Below are 18,793 nucleotides of genomic sequence, written 5' to 3'. Positions count from 1 at the left end.
GCATATACACCTTGCATATATAAATATGCATTTAGTAAAAAGCGACTATTTTAATATTACAAACAGACACTCCAATTTTATTATAGTAGTTGTAGGTCTAGGTATAGTTTTTATGAACAAACAGCTTGACGGTACATTCAAATAAAAATTTGCATATGTAAAATTCTGAACGCTAATCTACCTCATTTTAATTATAGATCATTGTCAATATTAAACATCAATATGAAAAGTAAACTTATTTAAAATTTGAATTGCACAGTTAAATATAATTATTCCGCAAATCGTTGCACAAAATAGCGATTAAAATTCTAGCGCAAATTCTGCAATATTTTAAGAATTTGGTAAATAAATAAGTTTATGTATGTATATTCATTAATAATTTTAACGTATATATTTCAGAGGATAGTTTAGGGATATAGGGTTAGCAAGTTGGGAAGCTAGATTTACAAAATGTTACAGAGTAACCCTAGCCTTCAATACGGTGTTATGACATTTGATATATACCATAATTTATATCACATTATTATTGCGTATTATGAATAAAGATGGGGCTATTGAATTTACTTTATTATATATAATTATTATCGTAATTAATTAAACAATACTTTGTAAAAATATAATTAATATTATTTTATATGGCATAGCATTTAATGCTGACATGTAACACTATTTCTTATTTTAAATATGATTGAGCGGTCATTAGAAAATAATTGGACGATAGCGTGGTATTCTTACAAAAGATAGAGAGATTGGAGCATCATTGTAAAACGATAACATTATTTTGGCCGTCCCGAACTACTGAAATTACAAAAAGTCAAGTTATGACGGATGAAAATATCCTGGACATTAAAATAGTAGAGTTGCTGACGTAGCACTAAGTTCTTGGAAAAAACCGAATATAACTTGAAATAATGTTTTTCCCAAGAGTAGAAATATAACATATACACAATCACACTGGAGGAAACGATTGGTTTCAGGCTAAGGACAAGTAGCAGCTGTTAAAAAAGGGACACTAGTATCAAGCTTTGCAATAGTCAAAACACTATCTGGTATGTACAAGGTATAATTAAGCTGGCTTACTCCCCCTTCCAACTGGAACACACACTAAGTAGTACTATTCAGACGGACCAACAGTAAACCCGAGCTCCAAATAACATTAAGTTAAATCATTAAATATTTTATTTCGAAACTGATTGCAATGTCCATTCGTGTCTTAATTTTATTAATAAAGTACTGTCTTTGTCTTCAAATTCCGCCGTATATTGATTTTTATTTTAATGTTTGTTTAAAGCTATACATTAAATCATTTACTAACTTTATTATTTGGATCTGCGAGGCATGTTTCTGAGAACAAGGCATCGTGTCAATATTTGATTATTGTTTTTTCGAATAGTTTGATTCGCTGATTAAAGCTACACTTTGTAGCTTATTTACGTTGACAGAAACATGTTACCGTGTTTGTTTATATCATCATTTGCTTTTGCTACTCATAAAACCACATTCTTATAAGCGGATTGGTATATGGAATTCCTGGAAAGCGGTCACCATTATTTACACAAATTGACGGTGTTCTTTGTGCTAATCATAATCTTGATATCTAAGATGTTTCTTGAATCTGTAGTTACACTGACTTATTCGGATATCTTTTTACGAAGTCCTAAATTAACAAAACCAGTAATACTTGGTGGTAGGGCTTTGTGCAAGCCCGTCTGGTTAGTTACCACCCATTCATCAGTTATTCTCCCGCCAAACAGTAACAGTAACAGTACCCAGTATATACCCGGTTTGAAGGGTGAGTGAGCCAGGGTAACTACAGGCACAAGGGATATAACATCTTAATTCCCACGGTTGGTGGCACATTGACGATGTAAGGCATAGTTAATATTTTTTACAGCGTCATTGTCTATGGGTGGTGGTGACCACTTACCATCAAGTGGGCCATATGCCCGTCCGCCAACCTATACCATAAAAAAACACACCAAAAATAATTCGAAAATAACATGACAATAACATCTGTTTGGAAAACATTAATGTAGCTGAGTGAAATTCTTAATACTTGTCTTCCATAAAAAGTGATTTAAGCCAAAGTAATCAAGATTCCATAGGACGTGGTTTATAAAAACGGTCAAGTATCAATCGAGTTTGCGTTCTACCTTACTGTTCTTTATTTTGTACTTTTTTGTTATTATTTTCGTTTACTAGCTGTGCCGAGACTTCTCCCGGGACTGTGCATGGGATTTAACAAAAAAGGTATTTTTATAGTTTGTTACTCCTCATTACATCACCTATTTGCCAGTAAAAGTCCCGTCAACGGTCTAGTTGTTCCAAGATTTACCGGAACAAACAGATAAACACAGATAAAAATTTAAAAAAATATTGAAATATTATTTTTGTATAATATGTGCCGTGTGTATACATGTACATTGATTTCGTAAAAATCGTTTATTTTAATATTACAAACAGACACTCCAATTATATGGATGATTGTAATAGTTCCGCGTAAATTTGTTTTATGGTATTTTTTATCTAACTAGCTGTAGCAATCTATAAATATATACCGATCTGTTAACCTAACTAACTAATGCCAGGTCTAAAGGTACTAACGGGCAGACGATATGGCTTTAGCAAGAGCTTTTTGGTACGGAATCCTAAAAAGCAAATGTTACAAACCAAAATAACGTACAGTGTGAATGTAGCCAGTTTATTTAAACACCTTTTTCAACGTTTATCTAACTGTACATTGGAGTTGACGACAATTATGATTATTAAGCAATTTTAATAGGTTTAAACATTAACGTAAACACACGAAATGAATCATACTAATGTATAATTTTGTATGTCCACGTCAATACAGGACTATGACGTAATTATTGGTGATAAATAATATCACAGTTTGTTTATTTATCCTTGTTTCAAACTGCAATGTCCTGAATGTCTGACTAACGCACCGCTATGCTTATAAGACATCTTCGTTTCGTAATAATTACATATAACGCTTCTTCAATACCGTATAAAAATAGAAAATTTTGCCTACAGTTTTCAACTTAATGGAATTGAGCTGTCCCAACTGATTGTATTAGGCATATCGAGATAAATAACTTCTATGTAATATAACGTTATGAGTTTGTTTTTAAGTTTTAATTACTTAACCGAGCATAATCAAATTTTATATCCACCTCGTCAGGGGCATACAAAACTCATAGGGTACTTATAACATACCCTGCCGCTCAAACGCGGTCTAGACGCTGGTGGAAAATACTCAGTATGGCATAATGTTTTTCAGAATTAGATACATTTTACAGGCTTTTACAAGGGTTCTTTATCCCTTGTTTAGATTCCAATTTGAACATGGTAACCCTATACTGAATTTCTGCGGCACCCTTAGTGGTAGGCCAGGAACCGCGAAGAGATAATTTCATTCAATTCCAATGCGGGTTGGTTGCACATATGGCAGAATTTCGAGGAAATTAGACACATGCAGGTTTCCTCACGATGTTTTCCTTCACAACCGAGCATGAGATGAATAATACACATAAATTAAGCACACGAATATTCAGTGGTGCTTGGCTGGTTCAAACCCAGCCAAGCACCACTGAATATACCACCCGAAATCATCGGTTAAGATGCACGTGTTCTAACCACGAGGCCATCTCAGCTCTATCATAATATAATAAAAGTAATAAAATAAATTTTAATTCAACCTCCTAAAATAATAACAATATTAATAATACTTGCCACTAAAGTCCGGATTTGGTACGATTTCCTCCATATCAGCTCGAAACGCCTTCAAATGCTCTTCCAAATTCCCTTCCTGTGGCACACCGCCGTTCCTAAACCGGTACTTCCCGCTGGTTTCATTCTTGAATATAGCCGGAAACAGACCCGGTTCATACATAATCGTTATTTTCTCGCCATTAAAACTATCCTCATCATTTTGAATGATGCCATATTTTTCGTATAAATTATCGAATAGTATTTTCTTTGATTTGCACTGAATTGTGGGCACGTTCCAGTAGACGCGGAACGGTTTTCTGAAGTCTCTGCTTATTTCATCTTCGACAACTTCGACCACGTAATAGTTATTGCTGAAACAATGATGTGAAGTTTCATTTAAATTTCTTAATTAAATTAAGTATATTTCTGAATCGCGCTAACGTTTGTTTCAACGACACCTATATATAATCAAATGTAAACAGGGAGCATCTCCGAACGCACCAGACGCTGTAAAGGCCAATAGAACTACTACAAGCACGATACAAAAAAAAGGCGCGTGTAAGATATTTACTTTTAAAAGGTACCAATTCGAAAGCCTTTATTGAGAATAGCAATTAGCTCTCAATTATACTTTGAGAGTGAACCGATGGGACGATAACTGATACGAACGTAGAACATTCAGGAGCATAACATTTGTCCTTAGCTTTTCGAGACGCAAAGGTGTAAACACCGACTCAATAAAATAACATTCGGCTCACCCGAGGTTAGAACCTAGGCCCTAATAATCTAGTCACTAGACATAGGCTATCGATAGACACGTCACGAGGTATATTTAGAATAAGTACATTAGATTATGTGCGAGATAACCTCGTACGTTGAATTGTTGTAATAATAATACATAATGTATAAATCTTTATTATTATTATTAATTTCCTTATTGTTATTCTCATAAATAAAATGTTTTATCGGTTACAATAGACGCAGATACAGTACGAATCTTATAATAGCCTTGACATTGTATTAATAGCTGAGGTGAACGACCTTACGTGACGTATCGTGATAAGTGGAATAGTTCTGTATGTGTGTACGAAACGATTTACTAGAACAACGATTTATAAGAATCATTCTGTATACCGTGGTCGAATATTTGTGTTTTATCCGATCGAATATCGATTATGGTAATAGTTCACGGTTGATTTTCGATTATTTAAGTTTTATTGCATTTTTATGTAATAAAACTAACGTAATGATATGATTTTATTATGGACGAGAACGAATCACTCGATTACGGCGACTCGATAAATTCGCTTCAACTACGGCCAATGTTTGTCTTAATCCTCGTTACTCGGCCAGAGATTGGTGATTCATTTCGCTCTTATGGAAATATACCATTTCCAATTTCATCTCATCCTCACCCTCATGGCCTTATCCCAATTTACCTGAGATCGACGCAGCATATCTTTTTCCATACTTCCCTATCTGACGCCATCTCATAAGTAACATTCTTCTAGCCATATAATTTATCACATAATCCCTCCATCGTTTCTTTAGTCGTCCCCTACCTCCACATCCAACCACGTTCACAATCAAGACCTTCACAATATGTTCCTCATTCTTCCGCATAATATAGTATAATATATCTAATATATTTTATATTTATATCTAATCTTTATAAGTTTTATTTGAGTGGCAGTCGTGCATTTGTTTCAGGGCAAACGACTTCGAGTATTTTATTAATTATTATTCATATTTAAATATTTGTTCGAAGAGACAAGGTGCTGTACTTGCACGTTGTAAAGATTTGTAAGGTCGTTTAAACCTGGTCAAATTTATCGCAGGATGCAGAATCAGTAAGACGTTACCATCTACACAAACATTTGGCCATCGTTAAACCTATTGGAAGATAATTTACTGCTTAAAGAAACAACAACAACAACAACAGCCTGTAAATTCCCACTGCTGGGCTAAAGGCCTCCTCTCCCTTTGAGGAGAAGGTTTGGAACATATTCCACCACGCTGTTCCAATGCGAGTTGGTGGAATACACATGTGGCAGAATTTCTATGAAATTTGTCACATGCAGGTTTCCTCACGATGTTTTCCTTCACCGCTGAGCACGAGATGAATTATAAAGACAAATTAAGCACATGAATCAGCGGTGCTTGCCTGGGTTTGAACCCGCAATCATCAGTTAAGATGCACGCGTTCTAACCACTGGCTTAAAGAAAAAAGAGCAGTAATGTTGTGTTTTTTGATAGCGAAGTTCTTAAAATACAACAACAGCCTGTAAACTTCTCACTGCTGGGTTAAGGCTTCCTCTTCCTTTGAGCAGAAGGTTTGGAAGCAGGCTGGTCCAATGCGGGTTGGTAGAATGCACATGTGGCAGAACTTTTATGAAATTAGACACATTCAGGTTTCTTCACGATGTTTTCCTTCACCGCCGAGCACGAGATGAATTATAAACACAAATTAAGCACATGAAAATTCAGCTAGCTTGGGTTTGAACCCGCAATCATCGGTTAAGATGCACGTGTTCTAACCACTGGGCCATCTCGACTCTAACAAACTTTTAAAATATTAGCTTTTAAATAAGAACAAACGATAGTATGCGCTCGGAAGTTTTATTTAAACACATTGACCCAGTAACAACTTTCCTAGACAAAACACTTGATAAAAACGATTATCGTAAACAAGAGCATTGAAACTGTATGCCGTCTCATAAATTGAAATCATTTGTAAAAAATACATTGGTAAAGAAGGCGTATTCAAAACAATATTATACACACGATAAAAAAGCATGGAATTATTATTGTTTTATAATTTTATTTAACTAACATGACTGTATTATTAAAATTTGAAAGAGAGTAACTACTGCGTTTCTTGCCGCTTCTTCTCGGTAGAATCTACTCTCCGAACCGGTAGTAGCATCAATTAATACAGTTGTTAAATGACGGTTCAAAAGTGCTTGTAAAAGCCTACTCGAATAACGTATATTTTGATTTAGTTTTTTGATTATATGAATACTCGAAAGTCAGCGTAAGGAAATTTATCCATAATAAATTATTAAAAAATTATAAACAGTTTTTGTATTTTCATCTAGTATTAAATAATAGAGTATATCATTATATAACATTACATACAAAATAATAAAAGAAAACATTTCTTATAATAATAACAAATAAAATAGTAATGTTATAAATACGATACTAACTGTTCCTTTTTTACGATTTTCTGAACCGAATTGAAATGACGAAAGCTTGAACACAAATGAAGAATAACTATAGAATTGTCTGAAAGAAATATTACAGAACTTATTATGAGTTTTGAGTGGTGAGATAAATAATTGCTTTAACCAGAATTATATAAAATTTAAATTGTCAATACAGGACATAAACTTACAGTATTACAAAATCTAAATCAAGCACGTCAGCACTTTATTTATCTTCATTATCAAGGCTTTAATACATTGTTTGTATTTACTATTGTATTATGTGCACTTTGTCGAACAATGAAAATATTTCGTCAGCTGTCAGTTAGACTGTAGAAAGTGTCATTCTTGCAGTGTCAACATAAGGGATTAAAGTAAAGTTTAATCGTTTTGTTTCGGTCTCTTGTATATTTATTTTGCATTAAGCCTCATATTAAGTACAATGAACGCCTAGTGCAAGCAGTAATTTATTTAGCTCCTCCTAAAAATGCTATTTTTCTAAAGTCGCTTATTTTGTATATCCTGTATCCTGGATTAAGACGAGTCTGTCTGCGTAACATTTATCATAACTATCAAACGACAGTACTTGGTATTGTTGTGTTCCGGTTTGAAGGGTGAGCGAGCCAGTGTCACTACAGGTACAAGGGACATAATATCTTAATTCCCAAGGTTGGTAGCGAAATAGCGATGAAAGGAATCGAATGAAGAATGTTACTCACAGCGCCATTGTCTATGGGCGCTGGTGACCACTTACCATCAAGTGGCCTACATGCTCGTCCGCCAAACAGTAGCAAAAAAAAACTATCTTTAAATTGATACATTTCAGTGTTTTCTGGAAGATAATGCTTTTTGCTTTAGACTGGTTTTGAATTCATGCTGTATATAATTAAATAAACATTAAGTGCATTGCTTGTGCGCTGCAAATTAGTATTTATTTTACATACCTACAAAACAAGTTCCTCAATATATAGGAAGAAATATTTCTAATGCAGTATTTGATGGTAACACTTAGCTCAAGACCGTCTAGTAAGGTACACTCATTTTTGTGTTCCGGTTTAAAGAGTGAGTAGTAACTAGCTCATAGTTTAAATACAGGCATTAATTACATCAAATTTTAGATCCCAAGGTCGTGCCGTGTTAACGTTATAAATGACAGTTAATATTTTTGTTAGTGCATAAATAGGTATGCAATTAGAATAAAAAATTGATTCTAGTTCAAACCATATGGTTCAAAGTTATAATACATTTAAACCGCAATACTTAGTATTGCTGTGTTCCGGCTCAAATGGTGACTAAGCCAGCTCAACTAATCCTGGGGACATAGCATCAGTTGCCCAAGATTAGTGGTATAATGACGATATTAGGATATTAAGAATGGTTAATATTTTTTCCAGCAACAATTTCTGTGGGCTTTGATGACCAATTACCTGTGACCACTTAATAAACTGTCACATGGTATTAAGTGGTCACAGGTCTCTATAACATAAAAAACAGTTTTTATGTCATAGGTAGGCTTACCCAAAAATACTATGTTTGGAATATTACAGATAAATATTAAAAGATATAGTATAACAAAATATGGAGCCCTAATCGTAATTTAAATCTGCTTCTGATTATGACTCGTATAATATAGGATAAGCAGACTACACTGGTATCATCTCGAAATTATAAGTTTGACGGACAGACGGATGCAATCTGCGTTAATATGTAGAGGTCGGTATGAGTTCTTTGTGATCACTAACAATATTAAACAAGATACATTAAGATTTATTGGAGTCGTGCGGTCGTGATCTCAGCGCGTTAAAAGTTGTTATTAAATTACGAATGAATGGACTAATGAATGAATGATTAATTTCATATGTATGGTAGAGTATGTGGGTTTTAAAAAACGAATGTAATTATTTCTTTGTTACTAGCTGTGCCCGCGATCATGTACGCGTTTGAAAAAAAAAAATATATTGTAGCCTAAGTTACTATTATATCAGTTATCTGCCAGTGAAAGTACCAACAAAATCGTTCCTCCCGTTCCACAGATTAGCCGGATAAAGAAAGTAAGAAATGTTTATAAGAACACAGTACATAATAAAAGAATATAAGTATAAAAATTTAAAACAAAAAAAAAGAAAAACAACAAAAATAAAAAAGTATAAAAATATAAAAACAACAAAAATAGAAAAGGAATCTAATAAATTAATGCACGTGTAACATTCCTGAGCAATAAAACTTTTTTGTTCTATCTTTCTTAAGAATAACTTATAATAACAGCCTGTTTGTACAAAATTTAACACTGCTGGGCTAAAGCCTCCTTTTCTTTTGAGAAGGTTAGGAGCATATTCCACCACGCTATTCAAATGCGGCATAGTGGATTCACACCTGACATAATTTCGTTGAAATTAGACACATGCAGGTTTCCTCACGGTGTTTTCGTCCACCGCCAAATTCGAGATGATTTATAAACACAAATTAAGCACATGAAAATTCAGGGGTGCTTACCCGAGTTTGAAACCGCAATCATCGGTTAAGATGTATACGTTCTAACCCTTGGCCATCTCGGCTTCGTATTTAAGTTATATAAATAAACTTATTTATTTATTTATTTATTTATTTGAAACACCATCGGCATAATCACAATAACACTTATTTAATAAAAATACACATACCAGTGCAGTGTGATACACCACTACAGGCATTTACAGCACTAACTTACCAACATATTAACATCGAATTAGTGTAACTCGCGTATTGTAATCGTATTGTACTTTCTAGTGATGTAGCGACTAGTGCAATAATCGGCCTACATATTTAAACTAGTTTTGACAGGTCAGTGATTTTAAACAATCGTCCGACCTCCGCAACCTTTGAAGTGCGTTAGCGCGTTGTATAATTACAATAAATTTGTAAGCCAGTTATTTTCAGTAAGAACCGGCAAAGTATCCATGCACTTCGGAAATGAGATATTACTTATTAGGCTTTAAGTTAACGAATATAAAATCATTGAAATAGCAGTAATCATATGGTGAATTTTGTGGTCGCGTTCAATCCCGATGGCTTACATTATGAAGATCTTTTCAGAAGTCTAAAGTGACAGCTACAGCAATTTTTCTGTGTCTCAGAAATGAATTTTGAATGTTGGTACACCTGCCTTCTCACCGGAGTTGAATGATGATTGAACTGTGTTTCTGAACACCCTTTTGCACTATAATACACCTGTAGCTGAATAGTCTTTGAGATTCGATATTCAGTCACTTCGTCCTTAACCTTTGGGTCATTCAGGTAAACCTAAGCAAAAATTTTCCTAATCTGGGGGCACGGCTGTGCCCCGGCCAAGTCTCGAGAAAAACGGGCACGGCCGTACCATCTTTTCTCGAAGCGATTCGCGGCTGTTTCGCCCTCCCTATATCTTCGACGAGGACAAAGCTAGGAGTTTAGGTTTTCGGTCCATAATAGTAGGCATTAAAACAAGTTTAAGTTCGAAATTACATGCCAATTGAATTAATAGTTTAATTGCCAAGTCACTATAATTATAATATAAAGAAAACTATTGATACAATTACTAAATGTTGATTTATAACTACATAATAAATTGGATAGGACTTGGCTTCTATGAGATCTCAAATCTTTTTACGATTGAAAGACTTCATCGAGAGACTTGGCAATTTTTTTACATTTAATGTTTTTGGTGGGATACATATATGACTTCTGGAGTAATAAGAAAAAACATCTGAATTGATAAACTCCTTCATAAACATAGACTGTCGTACGAAAAATAAAACACAATTAAAGTCTATCAATATAAACATTTACGCACACATTGCCAAGAGTATTTTTTTTTCTTTTAAAGATATGTGTATAAGGTTTATATACGTACGTTTCTTAATTCTACGTATGTAAAATTTCATATCATATGTATTTCGCTGTTGTTATTAAGCAAATATTATCTAAATTGCTTTATTAACCCACATGAATAGGAAGATTTTTAAATTTGTTTATGTTTTTTTTTCCAAGTTTATTTTATTAATTAGTTTAGTGCGTTGAATAGCATGCTTCCTCACGACTATTTGGAATTTATAATAAACCTATAATACAAGTTACCTGACCTACCTTCACACCTGCTGGAAAGTGATTACCACCGCCTATGGACATCTGTAACACCGAGGCGCTAGCAGGTTTCATGATGGTTCCAAAGTCGTATCAGTTTGGAAAAACGGCTGGCGAAAGCTGAGGTTACACAGAGTGGTTGTGGGAGGTAGAAAATATTTCTTAAAAATACACGATTGGTGTGCTGTAGGCAAAATTTTTATGAAATACGTCCGGGTAAAACCGCAGATTCAGCTAGGAGCCTAGTATACAAGCAGTTAGATAATGTTACATAAGAATGCATAATAATATAGTAACATATGAATGCAGCGTTGTCGTAGTTATAAAAATATTTACACAGAAATAGGAAACGTTATGTAGGTCACTGGGGAACACGCGATAGAGCTGTTGAAGCAAATCTGATAAGAAAAATATTTGTATATTCCACATAGCTGGGTTTAAACTATTTTATACGGTGACGATCTAGACTAGAGTACAGGGGTCTTTAATTTTTCTTGGTTCAAAATGTATAAAACACTGCTATATTTTCTTTGTGCAAACCCTTCTGGGAAGATACCACCCACTTATTAAATATTTTTCCGCCAAGAAGCAATAATTGGTATTGTTGTGTTCTGGTTTAAAGGGTGAGTGAGCCAGTGTAACTACAGGCACAAGGGACATAGCATCTTAGTTTTTAAGGTTGGTGGCGCATTGAAGAAGTAAGAGATGGTTCATATTTCTTTCTAACAGCGCGAAAGTCTATGGGCGGTAGTGACCACATCCAGTGGCCCATTTGCTCGTCTGCTGACGTCTTAAATAAACATGCCATTTTGTGTATTTACATATTTTACATTTTATTCAACATACAGACTTGCAGAAACTGATTTAATATGATTCTGATGACATTTACGAAATCGAAAAAAATACTATATAATTGTAAACTTTTAATATAAAATATTGAAATATAAATAATTAATTTCCATAATGATAGTGTAAATATATTGTTTTTATACTAAGTCCTTGCCCTTTTGGTTTTCGTTATATATAGCTTATTAAAATTAAAATTAATTATTATAATATAGATAAATATAAAATGTTGTACAACTGTAATACTTTTAAATATACATTTAAAAACGAGTATATGTCTTAGTAATTACATAGTGAAAACCGCCTATAACGCTTACTAGTATTAACATGGGTTGAGGAAACCCGAAATATCAGCTTGTCAAACATCTAGCCTCTTTTAAGGTTCTTTTCATGTCATAATCTCGTATAACTTTGTCTGGAATTAATATTATTTATCTTCATCATTTTCGTTACAAAATTTAGTGCTTATTCCTTTGTTTCAGAAAGCTTAAGATCAAATATTTCCTTTTTTGTTTGTTGACTTTCCAAAGTAATTAAACGTAAAGTTTATTTTTATTTGCTTTTATAAATTTAATTTAATAATTGTTTTTTCTTTGTCGTCTGAAAGTAGAACAGACAAAAAATAATCTTTTTACGTAAAAAGGTACAGTCGGGGTAAAAAAATCTTCGTCACCTTAAGATCTATTTTCGTGTGCCCATTATGAGCGATAATCTTTACCGATCGAGAGTGACATATTGCGTCGCAATGATTTGATGTTTGAGCAGAGATGGCCCAGTAGTGAGCAGAGATGGCCCAGTGGTTAGAACGCGTGCATCTTAACCGATGATTGCGGGTTCAAATCCAGGCAAGCACCGCTGATTCATGTGCTTAATTTGTCTTTATAATTCATCTCGTGCTCAGCGGTGAAGGAAAACATCGTGAGGAAACCTGCATGTGAGAAATTTCATAGAAATTCTGCCACATGTGTATTCCTCCAACCCGCATTGGAACAGCGTTGGTGGAATATGTTCCGAACCTTCTCCTTAAAAGAAGAGGAGGCCTTTAGCCCAGCAGTGGGAATTTACAGGCTGTTGTCGTTGTTGTTGTTGATTTGATGTTTATTTTCAAAAGGTACTAAGAGTTTAAGACTTGATAAAGGAATGAGTTTGAAAACTGACGAAGGTTTTCTTAGTCTGACTGTACATACGTTACTTATACAATGAGCATGTCATTGACCTCCACCGAATGCGTTTATTTGGCGCAAGGCCGAACCGCGGAGAAAGCGGAAGTGAATGCATATTTTACATTAAAACATGTTTATTGACTATATTTAGAGAGTTTTAATTATAATTTCTCCACAGATGTGTCACAGGCTTTTTATGCAGATATTTATAATAATCAGTATAAATTAATATTGAAGAACATCACATACACTACTCTGATGATGTAAGTAGCTAAAGAATTTGTGATATGGAAAATCAGAAGTAACGACGGTACCGCAAGCACCCAAACCCAAGACAACATAGAAAACTAATGAAATTTTTGTACATCGACTTGCCAGGAACCCAGGACCACGAAGTGGACACACACTACGTTCACGGAGGACGTAGGTATGTGTGGTGCTTGTATTTATTTGTTAGCAGCACAGATCTTAATTTTATGATCATTGATGACTACGCAAGTTTTAATTGAAATGAGCGTACATTTTACACGACTACCTTATTTTTCAACGAGTTTATTTTTTCTTGTTGATTTAATGGTTTTCTTTTTTTAATTGTGATTAAAGTATGTTTTTATTTTTACAAATGTAACTTTTAACCATCACCTTTATTTATATAGTAATAAACGTCGCTTAATCCGATAACCTACACGTAAATATTGATCGAAATATTAATTTTTTTATATATTATTTTATTTAAGTTTATAAATAATATCGTGCGCGTAATTATATGTGTAATCGTAAACATCGAGGGGAAATTCTACCACATGTATGCACCAAACCGCCTTGGAGTAGCATTGTGGGAAAAGCTCTGACACGACGAGTAATAGAATAAGGTTTTAAATGAAAATATAATCCAATCTTAGCGCGCTTTATTTACTAAAGTCGAAACATTGAATTTTATCATTACGTACGTACGTACATAACTAAATAAATAAATAAATATAAATATGAGACATCACATACATTACTCTGATCCCAATGTAAGTAGCTAAAGCACTTGTGTTTTGGAAAATCAGAAGTAACGAAGGTACCACAAACACCCAGACCCAAGAAAACGTAGAAAACTAATGGTAATCTACATCGACTCGGCCGGGAATCGAACCCGGGACCTCGGAGCGGCGTACCCATGAAAACCGGTGTACACACCACTCGACCACATCATATAACTAAATAGTTTTTTTTTCCGTTCGAATGTCCAAATTAAATGTAAATTTCCTCTGGGCAACGTCCAAGTCTCTAGGTCTACGAGCAATGATTGCTTTGAGGTCATTGTGTTTGTACAAAGGGTGAATGAACGAGTTTATTTGTAGAAGTGACATTAGTTTAAATGTTGGAAATGTTTTGTCAAATTATAGATTTAAGACTGACGTATCAGCTGAGGTGAATAATGACGTAAGAGGATTCACCTGCCTAGACGAAATCTATACTAATATTATGATGTAAATGTAACGTGTCTGTTCACAGATTAACTGGTGAACTTATTTATATGAAATTTGGTATGAAGCTTGAGTCCTGGGTAAGGATATAGAGTCCTAATTGACCCCTCAAATGGGGATTGACGCTGTGGTGAGGTTTTATTAATTTCGCTGGATAAGGTCATTGCCTATATATCTATGTAAATAAATTTTAATTATATCTTTAAATAATATACAACAAAGGAGATTTTTGTGTCTGTCTTTATCTCCGCTTCCTTCTTGTAAACTACACGACAGATTATAATACGATTTTTATATACAACTTTTTAACTTATATATACATATATTCAAAATAAATATTTGCTTTTTAAATGGTTAATAAGGTTGAAAAATTTGGAGCGTGTACGTCGTTTTAAAACTGTCACAAACATTTATCGTGTTTAGGGAATATATGAGTATATTGACAGTGTCAATCTGTCAAAATTCACTTCGTAAGTCACTCGTGAAAATGTTGATCGACTAACGATATTTTGAAACGTGTATCCACTGACATTTCACGCCCGTGTTCTACAGTTTCGTGTTTCAATTTACAGAAAATCTCTACAGATAAAATAAAAATACAAGCATATTTAAATTTCGAATGAATTTTAGCGCACCTGTATTCACGTAAATTTACAAATAGGAAATACCGGTATCGATGTCAAGGCTATGAACATATAGATTAATTAAAATAAGAGAAAAGTAAAGCGAATAGACGGCTGTTTGTTTAATTAACGTTTTCAATTTATTTGATTCTGCGGGATCTTGATTACTCTATTTGATACTTACCCTGTTAGCGCAGTAGTTTTTAAAGCTGCAGGTTCCCATGACCTGGGTTCAAATTCAGTTTCAGTCAAGGATTAGTAACTCCTATCTTTAACGTTTCAGGGGTGATTTATTTTGAAGGGCGGCTGTACCCATGACAGCGTGTTATCCGAGGCGTAACAAAGAAGCGAATAAAAATACATACTTTAATATTTACAATATTAAGTAGTATAATCTTCTACATAATAACATTCGCTACTTTTTAATAATATTTATACAATTTGCTCATTGTAGAACTAACTTTTAATAACAGTTTTGTTCCATCAAATATTAACTATTAAACATTGCCAACTGCCTAACTCCGATGCTTCTGAGTATTCCTAGACAGAAATAGCGAATAACATATCTTGGCTCGACCCAATTCGAACCTATGATTCCCGTGATCTGCAGCTTTGTCGACTACACAAACAGGTAATATTAGTATTGAAATAGGAAACGCATTAACAATCATAATATTTACGTATTAAAACGCCTCATAGACATTATAGTGTCGTTCGGATTAAAAAAAACGTGATATTATCTATCTATAAAACATTCTAATGCAATATGTACGTTTTATATAACAACAATCCTATAATTAAATAAACAATACCCGGTAAAAGTAATAAAAAAAACGCATGACCTAATTTTATAAATTTTATTGATTTTTTTTTTTAGATAGATAGACGAAGGCGAAGTGTTTTTCGGTTCACCATAAATAAGTTTATTGACAAAAATATAAAATATAATCTTATATTTAATCTTTGATTAAATTGTAGCCAAAGTAAGTAAAAATAAATATCCCACGGCTGGGCAAAATGGTATGGAGAGGGTTCTATAGCTTACACCACGTTGTTTCAATGCGCGTCGGTGGAATTAAATGTGTATGTTTGTTGGTCTCCCTAATGTGTTATAAAAACGAATTAAGCAATTTAATTGTTTTCTTTATTGAACCCGCGATCTCTAGTGAAGATTCACCTGCACCAGTAACGCCATCTCCGTAATTATGAATATAACATCGGGTGTCAAGATCGATGCAAATCTTAACCTTGAACTCAGCTGTTATTGCTACCCAAATATTTTCTATTCGATATATAAAAGGCTTGAAAATTAATGAGAACCTGTATTATTATCAGAGAATAGGGGTATATTTGTGTGCTTAATAAGTTTGTAATAGGTACAAGTCGTAATCGATGGTCGAAGAAAATTTTATGGAAATCTGTTTACATTAGCTCGCTTAGATGAGTTACCTTTTTAGAAGGAGAGAAGGTTTTAGCCCAAGATTACAGTGCGCTAAAGCTTATAGAGTTACCATCAGATGGCCCATTTGCTCGTCCGCCTACATATTACATGAAAGAAGATTGACAGGATTGCTCAGAGCAGATACATCAGTCTTTCTGATAAAAAAGTAGGTACATGTTTTTGGTTCCATGCTAAATTTCATCCTAATTTTTCACCTTTAAAGGAGATAATGTTTCAGAGCGCCGGCATTAATGGAAGTCTTAGTAGCGCTTTCTAATATGGGGAGTGACGAATTTCCATTAACTCATTACTTCTGTTTTAAACCCCTTAAGAGATGAATTTCGAAAAATCCATGATAATGCTAACCTATGGTCTTACGGCTTAGAGTGTGTATTGTATTTCAATAACTTAATTTTTTTATTAATTATTGGTTAATTATTGCAATCGTGTTCTATATTATATATATATATATATATATATATATATATATATATATATATATATATATATATATATAGTATATAAATACTCTTATAATATTAAATCGTAAACAGATGTCGGGAGACTAATATAATTACATCTGAGTCTTTTTAACCTGTCCTGTAATGAGTCATCCAGAATATAAAAATGTACAATTTTATTTTATATAGAAACTATTAAAAGTATATTAATTTATCTCTAATTTTATTGATTTACTTTAAAAAGCGTTTAAGACGTGAAATATTGTTAATGATAATATTTCCTTACCTTCCATCATCGCATTTCACCGCACAGAATATTAAAATCGAAAACAATAAAAACTTCATCGTAAAAACTTATTACATAAACACAAAAAAATTAAAACACAAGTTCCATTGTCAGTTAAAAATTAAAAAAAAAAAAACTATTTTTTTCGCGCGATTTAAATTAACGTAATTTGGCGCCAATTTTTGACATAACATGATGCGTTCATAAAGCGCGCTCGTACGCGACTAAGGTATGTTCACTACATCATTCCATTAAATACTTTATAGATTGCATACTCGAAGAGCTTGTGCATTATTGTCATTTATAAGAAAATATGTTATGAACGATGTTTTGAATAATAATGTATTTTGATGTATATCTGTTTTACATATTAGCGTGTAGTGAATTGTAAAACATTGTGTGCTAGAAATATAAATGGTATACATATTTTAATAAATATTTAATAATAGTTTAGGTTATAAATAAGTTGATTTTTAAAACTGTGTAAACAGAATAAAATTTATTTAAATAATTGGTTTTTCATATATCAAAGAAAGTGTATAAAACTATATGAAGTGAACAATAAATGAATATTCATTATGTTGGACTCTTACTACAGAAGTAGCTTCAATTGTAGTTTTCAATAAACCATCGCTCGAATGGTACTTAACACACAAAAGTTTAATTTTATTAGAGCAACTCATTAATATCGTCATATTAATTAAATTTAAATAAAAATGAATGTTGTACTGTACTGTATAATATGTCACAAATGTAATGTTATAGGAATAATATTTTGATATTTTCTGATATCAAAATCCATAATAATTTTTATTATATTACCAATGTTATATGTAGTCTGTAATTAAGATATTTATAAGGTATTCTCTTACGTGTAAACAGAACAATTAGCTGTTGGAATGGAACTCTTGATAGTGTTAATTGAGAAGATTTTGCTGTTGTCATTGTTATTGGTGTAATAGGAATTTTACATATTCATTGATAACGAGTAAAAAATAGTAGAACTTACAGTGATTCTAGTATTTAATCTATACTAATACTATAAATGTAAATGTAGCACTGTATGTCTGTCTATTTGTTGAAATCTGATATGAAGCAAATTTGAGTTGACCAAGAAAGAAAATAGGTGTTTTTTGCCACAACATAAGTGAAAACGCGTGCAACAACTATAAGTAGGTATATAACTTATCACTTATTTCTATTGAATACTCCTATATCAAAAAATCAGGAGTTGTAGTATGTAAGCATATACTCTCAATAATACAATAACGAAAAAATATTTTAGAGAATTATGTTCTATATTTTGAGCCATCTAATTTGTGAACAAGGATTCGTTTTAAAAGTAATTGTAGTTACTTTACTCAAAATGTATTGTGAAATTTTTTTTCGTGATAATATACATTTTATAATTGTACGCTGTCAACTACATATACACAAATAAATCAATTGTAATATCGATCAATTTAACGATATAGAAGTT

At 32.9% G+C, this 18,793-nt stretch overlaps 1 protein-coding gene across 2 annotated transcripts in view; it reads right to left on the bottom strand.

The window, feature by feature from the left end:
* Positions 1-17,544, bottom strand: part of LOC124539318 (hyaluronidase PH-20-like) — a 29,230-nt gene extending 11,686 nt beyond the window's left edge. For both annotated transcript variants that reach the window (XM_047116679.1, XM_047116678.1), the window contains exons 1-2: positions 17,314-17,544; positions 3,736-4,085 (exon numbers count right to left, since the gene is read on the bottom strand). In XM_047116679.1, coding sequence (XP_046972635.1) covers positions 3,736-4,085; positions 17,314-17,372 — 409 coding nt within the window. In that variant the 5' untranslated portion in view covers positions 17,373-17,544. The remainder of the gene's footprint in view (positions 1-3,735; positions 4,086-17,313) is intronic.
* Positions 17,545-18,793: the final 1,249 nt, after the last annotated feature.

This window comes from Vanessa cardui, chromosome 22, assembly GCF_905220365.1.
Source record: "Vanessa cardui chromosome 22, ilVanCard2.1, whole genome shotgun sequence".
Lineage (NCBI taxonomy): Eukaryota > Metazoa > Arthropoda > Insecta > Lepidoptera > Nymphalidae > Vanessa > Vanessa cardui.
The sequence above is the reverse complement of the archived record's forward strand: the minus strand, read 5'-3'. Positions and strand labels throughout refer to the sequence as shown.